This window comes from Hipposideros armiger, unplaced genomic scaffold (genome assembly GCF_001890085.2).
Source record: "Hipposideros armiger isolate ML-2016 unplaced genomic scaffold, ASM189008v1 scaffold_426, whole genome shotgun sequence".
Taxonomy (NCBI): domain Eukaryota; kingdom Metazoa; phylum Chordata; class Mammalia; order Chiroptera; family Hipposideridae; genus Hipposideros; species Hipposideros armiger.
Window position 1 is genome coordinate 277679 of NW_017731776.1, and position 18871 is coordinate 296549.

Sequence of the window (18871 nt, forward strand, 5' to 3'; positions counted from 1 at the left end):
GCCACAGGGTCGAGCGCTGCGACGTCCTTGTGCACAGGAAGGGCCTCGTGGCGAAGGCGGTGTTTGAAACTTAGAGGAGGAGAGCAGTGTAGGCATCTAGGGGGAGAGCATTCCAGGCAGAGGGAACAGTAGGTGCAAAGGCCCCGAGGCAGAAGCATGCTCAAGGAACAGCAGGCTGGTGAGGCTGGTAGAGAGTGAGGGAAGGAGGGAGGAAGTAGTAGGCGACAAGGTGGGGTCTATGAGAGGGTTCTGGGCAGAGGAGTGGTCTGAGCGGACCCCCCTGGCTGCTGGGTTGATGGGGGCAGGCTGTAAGGGACAGGGTGGAGCTGAGCCAGAGAGCCCACAACCCTCCTCCCAGGCTCCTTCTCCTGAGCAAGCAGGGGACGCAGGTGACAAGAAGGGCAGCACTTCCTGGTTTAAGAGCTGGGAAGAGGGAGGAAACGGGGTTAGGCATGGTTGTCTTCATTTTAGATGAGGACACTGTGGTTTGGGAAAGTCAAGTGGCTTGAGCCGGCAGTGACAAAGGAAGGGTTTGACTCAGAGCAGGCCACTCCAAAGCCAGACTCCCCTCCTCGGGGGGAGTAGTGCTGGCTGGTGGGCTGTGGGGGTGGTAGGGGTCTGCTCGTGTGTGAGAGGACATGGGTATGCACTCGGGCGAGGGGGCTGATGTGGGGTCAGGCTGATGTGAGTAGACCAGACAGTGGCTGGATCCCCTCCACTCCCTGCCCCATGTGAACGCTTTCCAGGAAGTGGGCACCAGGGAGTTCCCCAGTGCATCCCACCCCTCCCTTCTGCCCCTCCCCAGGGACCCCATCAACCTGCAGGTCCTCCAGGCTTTTGTGGACTGCCATGAGTTCGCCAACCTCAACCTCGTTCAGGCCCTCAGGTGAGTGGTCCTGGGGACGGGGCCCAGCCCTGGAGGGTGGCACAGCCAGGGGATGGGATTGGGGGTAAGGGAATCACGAGCCGCATGGCTAATAGCACAAAGTATCAGGAGCAAAAATTAGTGAATGATAGTATCTGCCTCATACAGCTAAGGCTGGGTGAGATGATAGCCGTGGACTGCCTGGGACAGCACCTGTCTCATTACTGCTACTCTTACCGGAATTATTTCATTACAGCATTATTATAATAATATTTAATCATTGTAATCGTTATTACTATTATTACTGCCATTCCCACTACTTTCCGAAATAGTGCTTGTTTTATTTTATTAATACAGCTTGGTATGTATTGCATTATTATTACTTATTATTTTCTAATTAAGATAGTACTGTTCCTACCCTGATTTTTATAACTACAAGAAGCATTACAGGATATCAGTTAGAAGCACAAACTTTGGAGCCAGGCTGCCCAGTTCATATCCCAGCTCTGCCATTCACCCCTGTATGACCTTGGACAAGTCACAAAAACCTCTTTTTGCCACAGTTTTTTCATCTATAAAATGGGGATAATAGTACCAACCTCCTATGGTTGTGAGGGCTAAACAAGAAAATGCTTAGAATTGGCCCATAGTAAGTATTTAGGAAGTCTTGTTGCTGTTTAATGCCTGGGAAATTGGCTCCCAAGAGGGAGCATTTGAGCTGGGCTTTGAGGGATGAATAGGAGTTTTCAAGGCAGGAAAAAAAAGAAGCCACCACCATCCAGGCAATGTGGCCTTCCCTCCAACTACCATGCTCTTTGAGGGAGAAGGGTAGTCCCCAATATTCATTCATGCAGCCACTCTTTCAACAAGCCTTTTACAGAGCAGTTCCTGGGTTCCCAGGTCTATAGAGGCCCAGAAGGAGATATGCGAGGAATAGGCACAGCCCTTGCCCTCCAGGGGTGGAATTTAAAGCTGTGGAAATGATCAACTTCCAGAGCTGGGAGTTTGGGTTCCAGGAAAAGGAGTCCCATTTAGGAGAAGGCACTCTCCCAGGGTCCCATAGTCAGATCGTAGGGCTGATGGCCAGGCAGGGGGAGATGCAGAACCTGGGGAAGGCAAGGCTCCACCATGGGCTAGGTGTACTGGGCCATAAAAGGTGCTAGGACTCAGATGAGTAGAGGGGAGCGCACACTCACTCCCATATTCTGGAAAAAAGAGGGGGGCCATTTCTTGGAAACTTCCCGCATGCTTGCCAGGACAAATCCCACTTACCTTCCCTGTACCCCACCCCCCATGAGCCTAGATAACAGGTACAGACTCACCCATTTACAGGATAAAAAGTCTAAGCATGGAGAGGCAGAGCGTCTTGTCCAGGGTCCCCCTGAGAGTCCCCCGCCCCCAACCCTGCTGCCCATGGCCCTCCTCCTCCCCCAGGCAGTTCCTGTGGAGTTTCCGGCTGCCAGGCGAAGCCCAGAAGATCGACCGGATGATGGAGACCTTTGCCTCTCGATACTGCTTCTGCAATCCAGGTGTCTTCCAGTCCACAGGTACCAGTATAGGGTGGGACCCAGGGCCCCGGAACACTTCAGCATTGCCAGGCACAGATCTGCCTCCCAAAGCACCATGGCCACCTCCACCCCCTCTGCCTTTCCCGAAGCAGACCCCAGGTCATTTCCCGAGCCCTCACTGAGCATCAACCCTGTGTCAGGCCTTGCTGGGTGCTTGCTGGGCAGAGCTGCTTAGGGCATGATCCTTGGGAGAGAAGGCAGGGAATAATGGCACAGGGTGTTAGCGCAACAACACACCCATCTGAGAACAGGGACGGGAGGGTCAGCATGTCCAGGATGGCTTCCCAGAGGCAGTGGGGTCTGAATGGGATTCTGAATACTGAATAGGAGTTCTCCAGGAAGTCAAAAGGTGAAAGGGCCTTTGGGGCAGGAGTTCTAGTTCAAGCAAATCTGGAAGCACGAAACAGCCTGGGCAGGACATAGGGAGTGAAGGAGCATAGAAAGATATCAACAAAGTTCAGTCCTTCATACTCTCCTGCACAAGGTAGATAAGAAGCCATGATAGCAGACTTGTCCTGGCCTCTTCTCTGGATATGAAGTTGCCATAACAACAAAAACCAATTTTATTTACTGACTACTCCCCATGTGCGAAGTGCTTTACTCATGCAGTCATTTCATCCTCACAGCCACACTATGAGGTCTCTAGTGTTCTCATCCCTGCATAGAATACAGATTCAGGGAGGTGAAGTGACTTGTCCACAGACACAATACTTCTTGGCTGTGTGTCCAGGGACAAGTCCTACAGAGCATCTGCCCTGGCTTGTAGTTATATATGATTTCAGTGTTTGCTTGTTTTATTACCTGCCAGCTCCACAAGTCTAACTGTCCCACAAGAGCAGAACCATATCAGAGTTATTCACCAGTGAATCCCCAGCCCCCAGCACTTAGTAGGTACTCAAATATTTGTAGAAAGGAAGGAATTTTAAAGCACCAGTTTTGAATCACAGTCCACCTACTTCTATTTTTTTTTTTTTAGTCCAACTACGTCTTAATTCTGTAACCTTGGGCCTGTAATTTAATCTCCTTGTGCTTCAGTTTTCTCATCTGTAAAACGGGGGGAGTAACAGTACCTTCCTCAATGGGTTGTCATGGAGATGGGAAGAGCTCAGCACAGGGCAAGCACCAACAATGTTAGGTGCCACTGTTATCAGAGGTAGAATAGCTGATTTAGAACATAAAGCTACTTCAAAGTTAAACCTCCGAATGTCACGGATGGGGAAGCCGAGGTCAGCTCAGAGAGGTCAGGGACTTTCCCAAGGTCCATCGGAGAGCTGAGGACATAGCTGGACTTCCCTGGCTCTGGACATACACCACGGAGCAGTAGCCACCTCCCTCCCAAATGCTCCGCCCAGGCTCACTGACTTGTACGTGAACGTCTGAATCAGGGAACAGCCACTCTGGCTCCAGGAGGCCCACAATGCCAGCCAGATTACCAGGCAGCACGTGACGAAGCCCTGAATAACGGTGCCAACAATAAGTGCTCTCTGAGGTCCAAGGAGGCAGAGAACAGAGTGGGCAGGGGGGCTGGAAAGGCTCAGTGGGGAGGAGGGCTAGAGCTGGAGCTGCAAGTGGAGGGTTTGAACGGGTAGGAAAGGGAAGGGGCGGGCATGCCTGGCAGGCGGCCAACCAGAGCAAAAGTGCAGGGGTGGGAGGGCGCAGCGGGGCTCGGAACAGGACAGCTGGATGTTCTCGGGAGCAAGGAGTTCAGTAAGAGTGGGAGGCGAGGCCGGGCCTCGCGTGCCAAGACAGGAGGACAGGAAGGACCTTTGGGGCCTTGAGATGACTGATCCTCAGTCCCTAGAAGGGGTCAGGGCAGGGGGTGGGGAGCAAGCAGGGCCAGGACTCTGACTGGCTGTCCCGATCCACAGACACCTGCTACGTCCTGTCCTTCTCCATCATCATGCTCAACACAAGCCTCCACAACCCCAACGTCCGGGACAAGCCGCCCTTCGAGCGCTTTGTGTCCATGAACCGCGGCATCAATGATGGCAGCGACCTGCCAGAGGAGCAGCTGCGGGTAAGAGGGGCGCAGCCCCACCCAGCCCAGGCTTCAGGCATCTGGGCGGAGCCTGTCTTAGATTGACAGCCCAAGAGGGGCTCCACTGAGCTACACCATCCGGGTTAGTGTCTGCCTTGAGATGGACCACCACAAAAGAAGCTGGTCCTGAGACGGCCCTTCCCAAGTGGCCCCCCTGTTAAGAATGATGTCCAGAGAAAGACCACCCAGGAGGTCCTGCCAGGTTTCAAGCTATGGGAGACTCTGGGCACCCATTATTCACACCTTCCAGAAAGGGTGCAGCCCAAAACTATTTCTTAGAATCCTAGACTCTTAGATTCTCAGTGTGTCAGAGCTGAACACCCTCACACTCTGTGCCCAAAGCCCCCCCTCCTTCAGAAAGGAGGAAACTGAGGTCTTCCTCCAGGTTGCATGTCCGCTCGAGAGCTGAGCAGAACCCAGCACCCCCCCACCCCACCCCCGGCTCCTCATCTAACAGTCGCCAGCCCTGCCACACTGCACCAGGCCCTCTGCCTGGCATGGGGCACCGGGGATGAGTCAAGCTACCCAGGCCAAGTTCAGAGTCTGGTGGAAAGATGATACACACGCGAATTACAACCCTGGGTGACTCATGCCGTGCTAACTATGGGAGCACCGCTGTGCACCCACAGAGGACAATGCTATCACTATCTTGGGGGCAAGGGAAAGGTGCCACCTGAGAAGACTCCACAGAGGTGACTTTGGAACTGGGCCTTGAAGGTTGAATGGAGTTTCCCCAGAGAAGCAGGGAAAGGACACCCCAGAAAGAAGAAATGGCCAGAACCCAGGCCCGGCATGGCTGGGAAAGCGGGGGGCCACCCAGAGTGGCTGGCTGGAGTGTAGGAGCGTATGGACAGGGATGGGTGGCAAGGTGGGGCCAGAGTGTCCAGGGCTTTAAGCAGCAGCCGCAGGAGTTTGTCTGTTTCCCGTGGGCAACAGGGAGCCAGGGACAGTTCTGTGACCACAGGAGTGAGATTCAGAGCCTGGTTCTGCAAAAATGAATCGGCAGTTCATTTCTAGGATGAGAGACACCCCAGAAATCAATGAGCTTCAGTCCTGTCCAGGTCAAAGCCCGGCAGGAAGGGGGAGAGGGTATGAACCCCACTCTCCCAGCTTAGCACCCTGTGTACCTCCTGTCACAGAAGTCTGTGGGGGCGCTTGGGTCTGGAATGATTTTCGCGCCCCCTCCTTGTTTGAGAAGGGCCACCTTAGCCCACCGCCCCTCTTTGTCCCCAGAAGAGAAAATTTATCATGGTGAGGAGCTCAGGTGAAATCTCTACCCCCACCCCATTTGCCCTCTGGGTGACCTTGGGTAATGACTCACCTTCTCCAAGCCACCATTCCCTCAACCAGGAGAATGGGGATAATGGCGCCAGTGTCACAGAGCTGCTATGAGTAGTAATTTTTTTTTAATGTAAAGGGCACAGCTCATGCCAGGTACATAGTACAGGCTCTAAATGGTGGCTTATGTTACTATTAAGAATAATTAAAAATAATTTTAAAACCCCGGCACTTAGTAAAATGGCTGAAACACAAAAGGCACTTGAGAACGGGTGACTCATCTCGTTGTGACACTCGTGGCAGGAAGGTGAGCACACCTCGGCTGGCAGTTAATGAGTTAATGACAAGCCAGCACCCTGTCCTGCTGGATCTCCCAGGTGCCACATTATTGCTTCAGCCTCCAAAGAGCCTTCAACATCTCCCTCCTTGGATATTTTTCCCAATTTAAGCCTTTTGTTGATAACAATAGGCTGCATTTGTATAGAGCTTGTGACTTTCTCCTCAGAGGGCTTTCAGGTCTATTATCTCAATTTAGCTTCAAGCTCTGCCTGGGAGGTCTGGGAAGGGTTTATTATCCTCCTTGGCAGCCAAGAGAGGCAGGGACCAAGTGGGGAAAAGAGCACAGCGCTGGTCTCACAGCCACATCCAAGTCCCGGCTCCCCCACTTTCTGGCTGTGTGACATTAGGTAAGTGGCTTGACCTTCTGAGCTCCCAGCTCACAGGATTAGTCTTTAGCCAAGTGCCTCGTGTAATTGGAGGGGCTAATTAATCCAGAAGCTTCTCAGGGCCCAAAGAAAACCACACAGGCCTGGCCCTTGCTGTTCTAGGCGTTTGCAGATCGCTGCGGTGGATTAAGGAAAGGGTTGGGGTGTCTTCTTACCTTCTCTCTGGGCTTCATATTCCCCATATGTAAAGCAAGGACTCAGCTTTCAGCACCTTCAGATATTCCACGTTTGCCACTTTGCAGAAGGGTTCTCCACGAAGCTACTGCAGCTTGGGCCCTGCCCAGGACATGTAATGCTTTTAAGTAGCCTGATTTATGAAATTGAATTGACGCAGATACATTACCTAAACAGAGGTCACCCCAAGGTCTCGCAGACCGTGAGGGTGCGCAGCTGGGAAAGGCTTTGGAGAGGTGCACCGTGGGAATGAGACACAGGCAGGTCGAGCAGGGCTGGCTCTGGCCATCGTGATGCTTAAGAGACTCGTGGCAAAGGGAAGGGGTGTGGACTCAGGACGAGAGGTCAAATCCCAGCTCTGCCCTGATGGTTGTGTGACCCTGAGTATGAGCCTCAGTTTCTTCATCTGCAAAGTGGGCTGATGACACTGACTTTACGCCCTTCTTCTGAGAAGCAGAGATCATGCACTTCAAGTCCTGGCACTTGGCAGGGACCAGAGACATACTGAGAGGAGTCACTCACCTTGAGAGAGCTGCCCAGAGAAGGAGCTAGGGTGGAGGAGGAGAAGAAAGAGGGCTCTGGGGTTACAGGCAGAGAAACTGAGGCCTGGGCAGGAGAACTATCTCCCAGTTCAGGGCGTCTTTCGCCGTGGGCAGCCCCAGACCTCCTGGGTCCTTGTCTCAGTGACTCCATCAGAACTGACCATGTCTGGGCCCAGGTCTAGTTACTTTGTGTTTTCATTAGGCAGCAGGTACCATCCCTAGTTACACGGAAGGAAACGGAGCTCCAAGACAGGTAGCTGGTCCGGGGGTCTCATAGTTTGGGAGGAGTTCAGATTCTAACCCACGTCTATCTTGACTCCAGAGCCCTTCCCTCTGCAGAAAATAGAGGCACGATTTAGAGACAGAGGACTTGGCTATGGGTCCCTGCTGACAGTCGCTCCCTGGCTAGAGGAATCTCAGCTCATGTAACGGAAAAGATCAGGGATCGATTTGGCTTCAGATCAATCAGCTTCAGGCTTGGCTAGAACCGGACGCAGTGAGGTCAGGACTTGGTCTGGCCTCTCAGCCCTCAGCAACCTGCTCCAGTGTCTCAGCGTCCCGCTCAAACAGGCTCTTCCCAAGTTGTGGCAGAGATGACCCAGGCAGCTCCAGGCTTCCATCATGCTTAGCAGCTTAAACTAAAGTCCCAGAATTATGGCTTATTGGATGGCTTGGGTGACATGTCCCTCCCTGAACCAGTCACTGTGGCCAGCAGGATGAAATGCTCTGATCAGCTAGATGAGAGTCATTCACATCCCGCCCTGGAGCCTGGGGGTGGGGGGCAGTGGGTGTCAACCCCCTGAGCAACCTGGACAGACAGTGTCTGTTGTGTGTGGGGGGGTGGGGGGGTGATTCCCCAGAGGAAAACTGAGAAGGTGGGGAGAGACAGATGCAAGGCCAGCAGAACCACTAGAAAATGGCCATTGTCTGTCTGATCACCTCCACCCAGCTGGGAGAAGACAGCCCGACCCAGTGGCTTGGTGGTGGTGGGTGTCGGGGTGTTTCTTACGGAGCAGGGACGGTGTTTACCAAGTACAGGAAATGTGGGTGAGTTGAGCTGTTTTCTTTGTGGGAGCAGAATGTGCAGGCTCATATAGCACCCGCAGAAGCTGCTGGGCTTCCTGTAGTCGCCTTGGAGGCCGAGGGCCCAGCCTGTCTGCTCTCCTGCCCGCCTCCTTGGGCCTTCCAAATATTTGTCTGTACTGACAGCTTTGCTGACAAGACCTTGCTGCCGCAGGCCTTTGTTTAACCAGCCTGTGCCACTTGGGAATTCCCAGGGCCAGGCTGGACCTGGGTGGGAGGGGCAACGGGGCTTCCTGGCTGCTCCGGGGTGGTGCAGGGGCTCCAAAAAAAGCAAGAGGTTCCCGCTCTTCCCTACCCCTGCCCCCCACAACCTGGCTGGGCCCAGGGACTCTGGAGACCTCTGTCAAGACCAGGAAAACTTGCTTCTGCCCTCCCTTCCCCACCCACCCCACCCACCTCATCCCTACCCCCGCTCTAGCTCCCAGGTCAGAAAACACCTTTAAAAACCAGCAAATGCCATTTCTAAAACTTTGGGAGAATCAAACAGTACTTGTGAAAATTTTCATTTAAAATTTTGAAGAAATCATCTGAACAGCAGCACACACAAATGCAACAGAAGGAAATTATTTAATTATCTTAAGGATGAAGGCCCAGTATTGTGTCTGGTTTTCATAAGCAGAACTAGACCGTTTGGAATGTTTTTCATGGAACACAGTGCCCCAGAGGGTTCAAAACACAAAAGGGTGATCCACCGCCTACATCCACAACTCACCCACAGGGAGGTCTCAGCTCTGGCGTGCATACCTCCAGTGACAAGGCACTCATTACCCTACAAGGTCGCTCCTTCCATATTATTTCAGTAGCTCTAACTGCTAGAAAGTCCTCCATGGAGAACTGAAATCTGCTATCTGGGAACTCCTCACACCCAAAATCAGAACCCACCCAGAACAGACCTTTGCCCTTGAGAGCCAAGGTCAGCATTCTACCCTGAGTCTCTCCTTTGGCCAGGCCTCTACCCAGGTAACCAGCCCCAACTCCCGGTAGCTCCTCTGTGTCCCCCCACCTAGGGTGCATCTAGAAGCTTCTGCTCCTGCATCTAAGGAGACAAGGAGACCCCTTCCCCATGGGCATTGCCTAAGGAGGGCCTGACCTCGGCCCCACAGCATGTGTGTGTGTGTGTGTGCACACGCATGCACACATGTGCACACACACACGCTTGTGCATACACACACACAGAGATGACCATGTGTGGGGGTGTACAGGTCCCAGCCGAGTGTCCTTGTCTCCAACACCTTCAGACACAGGGATAACTGTCTTTGGCTCACTCATCTGACCCAGAAGAGGTGGTCGGGGTGTAGGTGGGAGCTGTACCCCTCCTTCCTCGTCACTTTCCCCTGACTGGCAGAGGCAGGGCTCTCACCCTGTGTAGTCCATTTACTCCCCCAGAACCCAGGCCAGTCAGCCTTGTTCTCTCCATTTATCGGATGAGGACACAGCAATTCAGAGAGGTTGAGGGACATGGCCAGGGTGACACAGCCATTGAGTGACGGGGCTGGGATTTTAACCAAGGTGGCCTGACACCAAAGCCAAAGCTCTTGTCCTGCCATGTGTTTTCATGCCACTGGTGTGGAATGCTAGAGGGGCGTGGGAAAGGGACCATCAACCACTTGGTCAGCAAACAGTTACCAACCTGCTTTAGCCCAGGCCCTGGAAGCCTGAGGGTTATGACACCCAGGTCTGCCCTAGAGGAGCACCCCCATTTGGGGAGGTCATCGCAGTGAGCAAACTGACATTGAAATATTGACAGCATGGGGGCCATGGGTGAGGCAGCTGGCACCGTCTCTCTGAGGTATTAAGAACACAGCAGGGAGCATGACATGGGGGTGGGGGCGGGGAGCACCAGTGGGCTCGGGGGAACAAGGGAGGGTTTCGCCAAGAAGGCCAGGGACCAACGATGAACTAACAGGAGCGGAAAGAGTTTGCCCAAAGGTCCAGTGACCTGCCCGAGGCCACATAGGTCAGGCCAGGCACCGGCCCCAGACTGTGACGGACATCACAGCCTGGCCTTTCCCGTCCTTCCCTCTCGGGGCAGAACCTCTTCGACAGCATCAAGAGCGAGCCCTTCTCCATCCCTGAGGACGATGGCAATGATCTCACTCACACCTTCTTCAACCCTGACCGCGAGGGCTGGCTACTCAAGCTGGGTAAGATGCACACTCGGGCACACGGCGGACAGACTCATGCACGTGCAGGCACACACACGGACACGCCTGCACACTGGGGCACACTGCAGACACACACACACAAGTTGACATGCAGCCTCAGGGTGGAGTGGGGATGGCCCCAGGTGTCCTGACTCCCAATGCAGCAATCTTCCTGCCCCGTCTCTCCATCTGTCTGTCCTGGAAATTAAGGGGACAGTGGAGGAGGGGCAGGATGAACAGCAAGCAGGGTATAAGAGGCTGACAGGTCCAGGAACCCTTCAATTGCAGTTCTGTCTCTTCCCGGGAGGCTTCTGAGGAAGCCAAGGGCCAGCGACATTGGGGCACCTGCCCAAGGCCACACAGCCAGCAAGTGACAGATTTTAGTGGGCAAAGGATTGGGTGCCCCTGAAGGATGGGGGACGGGAGTGCGACAGGATGTGGCTCAGGGGAGCCTTCCCTCAACCCAACTAGGGGGCAGGGAGGGCCTTGGACTTGCAGAGAGAAGCTGTGGGTGGGTGCTATGGTAGTGGGGACTGCGGCTGCAGAATCTGACAGGGGAACCGCAGGGCCCAGAAACCTGCCCCTGCCTCCACTCACACTCACGGGTGCTACCCAGTAGGGGCAGCCCAGCCAGGCACAGTGGCCTTCAGAGTCAGGTGAGGACAGTGCCTCGCCTTGTGTTGGAGCGGGGGCCTTGGCCTGGGGTGTGCATGCAGGCCCTTCGCCTCTCCATGCCCACATCCCATCCCTTCCTTCTCCTGTAGACCACACGGCCTCCCTTCTTGCCCAACTGACTGTTCTCAGCCGCAGAGAGTCTCTAAGCTGCCCCAGCCCCTCCACCTGTGTGCTGGTGTTGGGTTGCTCAACCGCAGCGCACACAAACGTGTGGGGGTGTGCAGGTCCCAGCTGAGCTGTGAAATGGGCAGGATAAACAATCACTGGGAGGGCTGCACGTGTGGCAAAATGACCAAGCCCTTGGCTGTGGAGCTAGGACACTGGGGTTTGAATCTCAGCTCTGCTGCAGGACCCTGAACAGAGACTTGGTCCCCCCATCTATAAAACGGGGTTGCTAATGGTCCCCTCCTCGTAGGTGGTCATGGGGGTTAACAGTGAATATTTTTCGAACCCTCTTGAACATTGCCTGGCAAATGAAAAAGGAAATGCTTGGCCCAGCGCCAGGCAGGGAGCAGGCCAAGGGCTCAACCGAGGGGGTAAGGCAGCAGGAAAGGGACCGGCCGGCCACTGTCCTGGGGCCTGACCATGGGGGAGCCTCGAATGTCGGGTAGAAGCAGCTCAGGGGAAGCCTGGGGATGACGGGAGCCACTAAGGTTTTTGAGTGAAGAGGGGACAGATGTGGGGGAAAGTGTGTCAGGCTTGGGGTTAGGGTGCTCAGGTGACAGCCCAGGGGGAGGCATCCCTACTCTTTTGCAGAGGGAAGTGTCAGTGGCCCAGGACTGACTGACTCCGCTGTTGACCTCTTTCAGGGGGCCGTGTGAAGACGTGGAAACGGCGCTGGTTCATCCTGACCGACAGCTGCCTCTATTACTTTGAGTTCACCACTGTGAGCCTGCCCCTGCCCCCCACCCCCTTCCGGACTCCCACCAAGCAGTTGACTCGTAGAGCTGGGGGCCCCTTTAAGTTCATGCAGTCCACCTCCACACCCATTTCACAGATGGGGAAAATTAAGCTACAGAGAGGAGGAGGGGCTGCGCCAAGGGCCAAGGCAGAGGCAGGGCTTAAAATCAGGTCTCCTAACTCCCAGCCAGGGCTCTTCCCGTGCTGCTCCCCGTAACTTTCCAGGGCTGCACAGAGTCTGGGAATTGGGTGCACTCCTCCTGGGTTTGAGAAGCCCAAGTTCACTCCCTGTCTTCTGCCTCAAGGCTCCCTTTGCTGAGCCTGAAGTTCCCTCCTGTTTCCTTGCAGGACAAGGAGCCACGGGGAATCATACCCCTTGAGAACCTCTCAGTGCAGAAGGTGGATGACCCCAAGAAGCCAGTAAGTGTTGGGGTGGGGGCCTGAGGCCAGAGCAGCTGGGAGAATTTCTGAAACAAGGTGCGGGGAGAGGGTAGCTGGGCTCTCCAGGAGGCTAGCACACCTTCCTGGGAGCTCAGGGTTGCCTCAGTCTCCCTCCTGGGGCCATGGACCCTTTGCCTGCCCCTTCCCCTCTCACAGGAAGCAGGCCTGGGGCGGGTGGCTGTGCTGCTGCTTGTCGGAGCTCTGGTCTTGCCCAAGTATCTAGTCCTCTCTGAGGCTCCTGGAGAGCCCACCCCAGCTGCCCTCTCCTCCCACCCCGGCCCCTCCCCTCACCTGGCCACCTCCCCACAGTTCTGCCTGGAGCTCTACAACCCCAGCTGCCGGGGCCAGAAGATAAAAGCCTGCAAGACAGATGGTGACGGCAAGGTGGTGGAGGGCAAGCATGAGTCTTACCGGATCTCGGCCTCCAGTGCCGAGGAGCGGGACCAATGGATCGAGGCCATCCGGTAAGGGGTGAGGGGTGGGCTTCCTGTCCCTTCCCAGAAGTCCCTGCTTCTCTCGGGGCCTTGTGTCCTTGTCTGAAATCTCCCTCCTGTTTCTGGAATGAAAATCCCTCCCACCGATGTTCTGTGAGCACCTCCTCTGTGCAGGCACAATGCCAGGCCCCAGGACACAGGGGAGTGAGGCACCAACTTCATGGGGCTGGTGGGAGGAGCAAGCGAGACATGGCACGTAAAGCTCTTAGCCCAGCACCTGGCACTTGGTAAGTGCTCGGGAATGGCGTTCTTGTTAAGGCCTGGGAAGACCTGCTGGAGATGAAGGGAAGGGTTTTCCAGGTGGAAGGACCAATGCAGACAGGCAAAGATAGGAGGGCAAGTCGGTGTGTGGCCCTCCTGGACAGCACCTCCAAGTCCTGGGTAGCTGCTGCTGGGCAGTGTGGGGGCGGGCAATGCCAAGCAGTGCAGGGGCCTGGCTGTGCAGGGACGGGGCTCTGTGGGGGCTGAGCCGTGGGAGATGAAGCCGCAGAGGGTGGCAAGGCCTGGTCGCCATGGCAACAAGATAGGGTTTCTCCTGTGGGCACTGGGGAGCCACAGACTGGTAAATAGAGAAGGGGTGTAGCCAGGTGAGAAAGGCACAGTGGAGGGGCTGGTTTTACCAAGACAGGCAACGGAGGGAGAGTAAAAGGGAGCTGGGTGAGGAGCAGGATGACAACCTTGACTCTGATTTAGTGGGGAGATGCAGGCAAGGGCGCACCCTGTAGACCAGAGAAGGACACAGGACTAGGCTCTAGACCTGGGCCATGTCCCAGAGACTCGCAGGGTCTTTTCCCTCAGGCTTTGCAGCATCCCTATGAGGCTGCCAGGCCAAATCCATTCTCACCTCCATTTTACAGATGAGGAAACTGAGGTCCAGAGAGGGAAGGCACTGGCCCAGGGCCACATAGACCGTGAGGGACAGAGCCAGGCCAAGCAAGCAGGTCTGCTGACTCTACCCAGGCTCTTTCTACCTCCTTCGATGGGAGAGTTCGATGGGAGTTTGAAGAGGGGTCCAGGGACATTTGGGGGCAGGATTCCCAAGGCTCTCAGTTTCCCTTTCTCCGACCCTGCCCATGGGACTCTGGGTTAGACCAACAAGGCTGGACTCGCCTGTAGAGGGGCAGGCTGACCCCTCCCTGGGACACCCACACCCTGTTACAAGCCCTGGAAGATAAGACCACCTCGATGGCCAGCTCGGCCCTGAAACCTTTTCGCTTCTCTCCTTCCAGAGCCAGCATCACCCGTGTCCCCTTCTACGACCTGGTCTCTGCTCGGAAGAAGAAGATTGCCAGCAAGCAGTGAGCCTTCTGGGAGGTGGCTCTGGGGGCTGGGCGTCCAGGAAACCCCATGACTGTGGTACCTAGAGACCCACCTCCCAACCCAGGGCACCCTGTCCTGGCCTGCAGACACTGTCACCCTCCCCCCATTACTTCAAGTTGACAAGATGGGGGAGACAGAGCTCAGGAGGGTGGGCGGGAACTGCCAAGGGCTCAGAGCCAGCAATGAGGCCCCTTGGCACCCAGCTGCTGCCAGGAAAGGCCTGAGGAAAACAGCTGAAGAGAAACCAGCCTCAGAACCCGGCCCCCTGTTCTCCTTCTGGGCCTCAGTTTCCTCTTCTGTGAATGTCTCCTTGCACTCCGAAATACCGCCAGTCCTCACAGTAGGAAGGACTGTGAGGTTCCTGAGCTCCGTTTCCAGAGCGCTGTGTGCCCTCTGCCCAAGTCACACTCCTCCTCTGGTTCTTGGAACGCTGTGGTGTTTGGATAGAAATGTCTCGGGCCCTCAGGCTCTGTGCTCCCGGCCATACTGCCTGGTCACAGTAGGCACAACCCCAGTGCAGGTTCCAGTGGCTGGACTGCTTTCTCCAGGCAGAAGGACAAGAGTGCACCAGGCCTCCCTAAGGATCTTCTGGCTGGAGATGTCTGCACTTGTTGACTGACCTGGAGGGGACTCTGGACTGAAAGCTGCTGGGAGCTGAGAGCAGAGTGGGTTCTACCCTCAGGATGTCCATTTCAGGGGAGGGCCAGGTGGGACACCTCAAGAAAATGTGTGAGAACATCCCAGACAGATGTACTCAAGCAGCCCAAGGGGTACAATCAAGAAGCCGAAAAGAGAGAGCTTTGTGGATGTGGTTACCAGGAGGACTTCCTGGAGGCAGTAGCCAAGCGAATGAGTGACACAAAAGTTCGAGGCAGTCTCAGCCAAGGCTTTCCTGCGAGACTGCTGAGCTGGAGTCCCTTGGTGGTAAGGGGCGCCTAGCTGGGTCTTCACATCCCGAAACCCTCTGCAGCAGCACTATAGACAGTTGAGCTGACTTCCCAGCACACTGGCAGGCAGCTCTGTCTCCAGGGAGGCCCCAGCCTGGAGGAGGATTCCGTGAATTCTCAGAAGCACTTCTCACCCCCTCACTGGGGCCCTGGGGGAGCCCCTGGAGGGAAGTTCCCTGGCAGGAAAGCAGGATATATGGGGTTGTCTCTGCCCCAACGCTAGCCTGAGTGGGCAAGCGGGAGCAAGGTGGTTCCCCAGGGGAGGGGAGACAACCTCTCCTCTCCTCCACTCCCACCCCCACATGCACGCCTTCCACACGGTCAGGATGCCTTGTGAAGTGGTAAGACCCTTGTTTCTGGGAGTGTGCAAGTGCCTGTAATTATATTGCACTGAAGAGGATCTGGGTTGGGGGGTGCAGGAGGAAGCCGTGCAGGATGTTTCAGGACTTCCACAGATCCCATGTCAGCCTGGGGCTAAGTGCCACCTCTGCCACCTCATTGGCCCATTAAGGGGCATCCAGGGTCCAGGGGAGGAGCACTGGTCTAAGGCTCATGGGGTCTGAGGTCCTCTCCTGCCACAGGCATGTACTGGCTGTGTGATCTTAGTCCACTCCCTTCCCCTCTCTGGTCCTCAGCTCCTCCCCCATCATTGAGGGGGCGGAATCAGTGATTTTCTGGGCATGAGTGACTGTTTGGGAATCACTCAGAAGAGAGAATAAAGCTCGTGATCCACCTTGTGAGTGGAGCTCTGTCCTATCTGTGACCCCATCTGCCATCCTTGGCTCCACCCTGGTCCTTCACCTTCATCGCCTTCCCAGCTGAGGGCGGGAGGGCCAGACGTGGAAGAGAGCACTTGAAGGGCTCTGGACCCTCATCCTCGGGACACTGGGGCTGCCACACTGGGCAGACATCCCTGGGAGCGAGATTTGCCACAGAACTCCCTCTGATCAGGGGCAGGGTGAACTGGTTCTGCCTAGGCTGGAGGAAGGCAAAAGAACTTTCCAACAGGCAGCACTGTCTAAAGAGAAAGAGCTGCTGTCTGAAGCGAGAGGTAATAAGCTCCCTGTCTATGAAGGGATGCAAGCACAGGCTGGCTCCAGCGGTCACTTAGGGTGTTACAAAGGGGCTTGAATTCCGTAACCTTCATTTATTTGTACTTTCCACAATATTTATGAAGTACCTCCAGTGTTCCAGGCACTATTCTAGGCACTAGTGGAATAAGATAGAATGCCTGCCCACATGGGGCTTACACTCTGGTGGTTCTGAATTCTAAGACTCTAGGCAGCCCCCTCCAGGTGGCTCCCATACCCTAACCCAGCCCCCAGCTTGAAATTCTACCAGTGAGTCACTGGTAAAGACCTTAAGGCACTGGACTGATCAACTTATCCATATATTCGTTCATTCGGTCCCTGTTTATTGAGCATCTACTGTGTACCAGCTCCACAGTCAAAGCCAGGGATCCAAAGATGATCAAAACAAAACCCTCGCCCTCAAAAGGAGCTCAGATCAGGTGGGGGGAGATAGGTGCAAAAGATCAGTGGCAGCTCAGACCAACCTGTGCTGTTATAGATGGGACACAGGGGCCAGTGGAGGCTGGGCTGTGTAGAGGACATCCCGGGGAGGCTTCTCAGAGGAGCTGTGCTTGCGTGTTGGCAGCCAGGTGAGGGAAAGGGTACACACCTGAGATTGCAGTGAGTTCACCTCATGTCTGTTACCCGACACACACACACACACACACACACACACACACACACACACACTGTGAACCCTCCCAGGCCAGACTTACTGCTCAGTGCCTAGTACACAGTAGGTGCACAATAATTGTTGGTTAAACTGAAGTCAACTGAAAATGCCCCCTGGGTCCAGCATCAGCAGGTGCAAATGTCTGGAGGCACAGGGAACTATGGGAAGAGTCGTGCTGCTGTGGGGTGCGGGGAGTGAGGGGAGAGGCAGGCAAGGCCACCTCACAATCCGGGAACCCAGAGTAGGCTCTGACTTGCTGGCCCGGACCCCCTCGCCCCTCCCCTGGGTGGCCTCTGCCCACTTTCCCACCACTTTGCCACTCCTCGCTTTGAGCAGCAGGGGGCTCCCACCACACGCGAATGACAAGTTCCCACAAAGCAACCAGACCGGATCCCTGACACCCTGCCTCTGGAAGGAATAGAGCCTCTGCCCAAAGTAGAGCCTTGGCCTGGGCAGCCTGGAGAGGGAGGCACCTGGTCTACTGGGACCTGCAGGCTCGAGCAGCCCAGAGACACCCATGGCACAGATGAGCACGGGCCTCCCTGCACCTCTGGCTGGGCTCAGCCTGGGTGTCAGGATACCCAGCTCTCTCACTTCCTGGTTTTGGATCCCTGAACAAGTAGCTTACCCTCTCCAGGTGTGATCTTCCCTCCTGAAGGATTGGGCCAAGCCACCTCCACGACACAAACCTTTAACGGGGGCTTCTGTGTGCACGGGGTTCTCAGACATGAGCACAGTACAGCCCCTGCCCTGGGATGGACTGAGTCAGGTATGGGGGGGGTGGGGCATAGCAAAAGAGGAGTTGCCACAAAAGCCTCTTGCTGCAAAAGGCCACCGCAGGAGTCGTGAGGACCACCCAGAGGGCCTGGGTTCAAGGCCCAACTCTATGGCTGTGTCTTAAGCAAATTTCCTAAGCTCTCTGGGCCTCAGGTTTCCCATCTAATGGGAGTAAATACATGTAAAATGCTTAGAACAGTGTTGAGCACCTGCTCAGGGTTATGCTATGTGCTATTTTATTATTTTATTATTATTATTATTAATTATTATTATTATAGAATGTGTACATGCCTTCAGGGAGATACAAAACAGGTTGCGGCCATTAGAGCAGGAAAGATTCATGGAGGTAGAGGGGTAAAGATCTGGGAAGGCTTCTTGAAAGAGGTGCCCATTAAAGATAAGCAAAATGGAAGCTTGGCTCTTCAGCCAGTGGGACCAGGAGGAGTCAAGACAAGGATGCATAACAAGGCACTGTATTTCTTGGACCCCCTTGGACCCCCAAAACTAGCCCCAGTGGGCCAAGAGGATGCAAGTTTGCGGGGGACTGGGCCCTGGCAAGAGCTGAGCTATGTGCGCAATGCTGCAGCCCCTTGCATCTCTGAGAACACCGAGCCCCTTTTCATAAAGCTCTGACGAGATCCAGTAACAGGGCTGCTGTACAGAGCCCATCGCAGAACGAGGACAAGCTTGGCACAGGATGCCCTGGGATAGAGCAGGAGAAGGCGAAGGGGACCCGTGCCTGACGCCTGAGGAGTGGCAGAACGCTGGGTAACCCAGGGCTGGCACTGGGGCCCTGCACCTGGATGCCAAGGGGCAGAAGACGGGGACAGGCAGGCAGCAGCCTAGCGGCAGGTGTGAGAGACCTGGAGAAATTGATTTATTAAGGACAATGAAAGGAGCTAAATATGTTTGCCGGCTCAGCGATGACTCAGGCATTCCCCAGGGGTCCACAAAGTGTGAGCATCAAAGAATCAAAGACAGGTCTCCTCCTACCAGAGCTCTGCCAGCCTCGAGCCCCTCCTTCCCAGCGATAGAAGGACCATCCCCTGAGTGTCATAAGGGCCTGGCCTCTGAAGGGCAGCAGAGACCCAGCCACTCCAGTCTGCATCACACACACACACACACACACACACACACACACACACACACACACACAC

At 55.2% G+C, this 18871-nt stretch overlaps 1 protein-coding gene across 6 annotated transcripts in view; it reads left to right on the plus strand.

Moving 5' to 3' along the window:
• Positions 1-15934, plus strand: part of CYTH4 (cytohesin 4) — a 29675-nt gene extending 13741 nt beyond the window's left edge. For 4 of the 6 annotated variants that reach the window (XM_019664676.1, XM_019664677.1, XM_019664678.1 and 1 more), the window contains 8 exons: positions 806-886; positions 2300-2412; positions 4302-4450; positions 10306-10417; positions 11902-11978; positions 12341-12412; positions 12743-12897; positions 14157-15934. In XM_019664676.1, the coding sequence (XP_019520221.1) occupies positions 806-886; positions 2300-2412; positions 4302-4450; positions 10306-10417; positions 11902-11978; positions 12341-12412; positions 12743-12897; positions 14157-14229 (832 nt within the window). In that variant the 3' untranslated portion in view covers positions 14230-15934. Of the gene's footprint in view, positions 1-805; positions 887-2299; positions 2413-4301; positions 4451-10305; positions 10418-11901; positions 11979-12340; positions 12413-12742; positions 12898-13041; positions 13155-13784; positions 13869-14156 lie in introns of all 6 variants that reach the window. The other 2 variants (XR_002126466.1, XR_002126467.1) reach the window with 2 other exon arrangements.
• The last annotated feature ends 2937 nt before the right edge of the window (positions 15935-18871 follow it).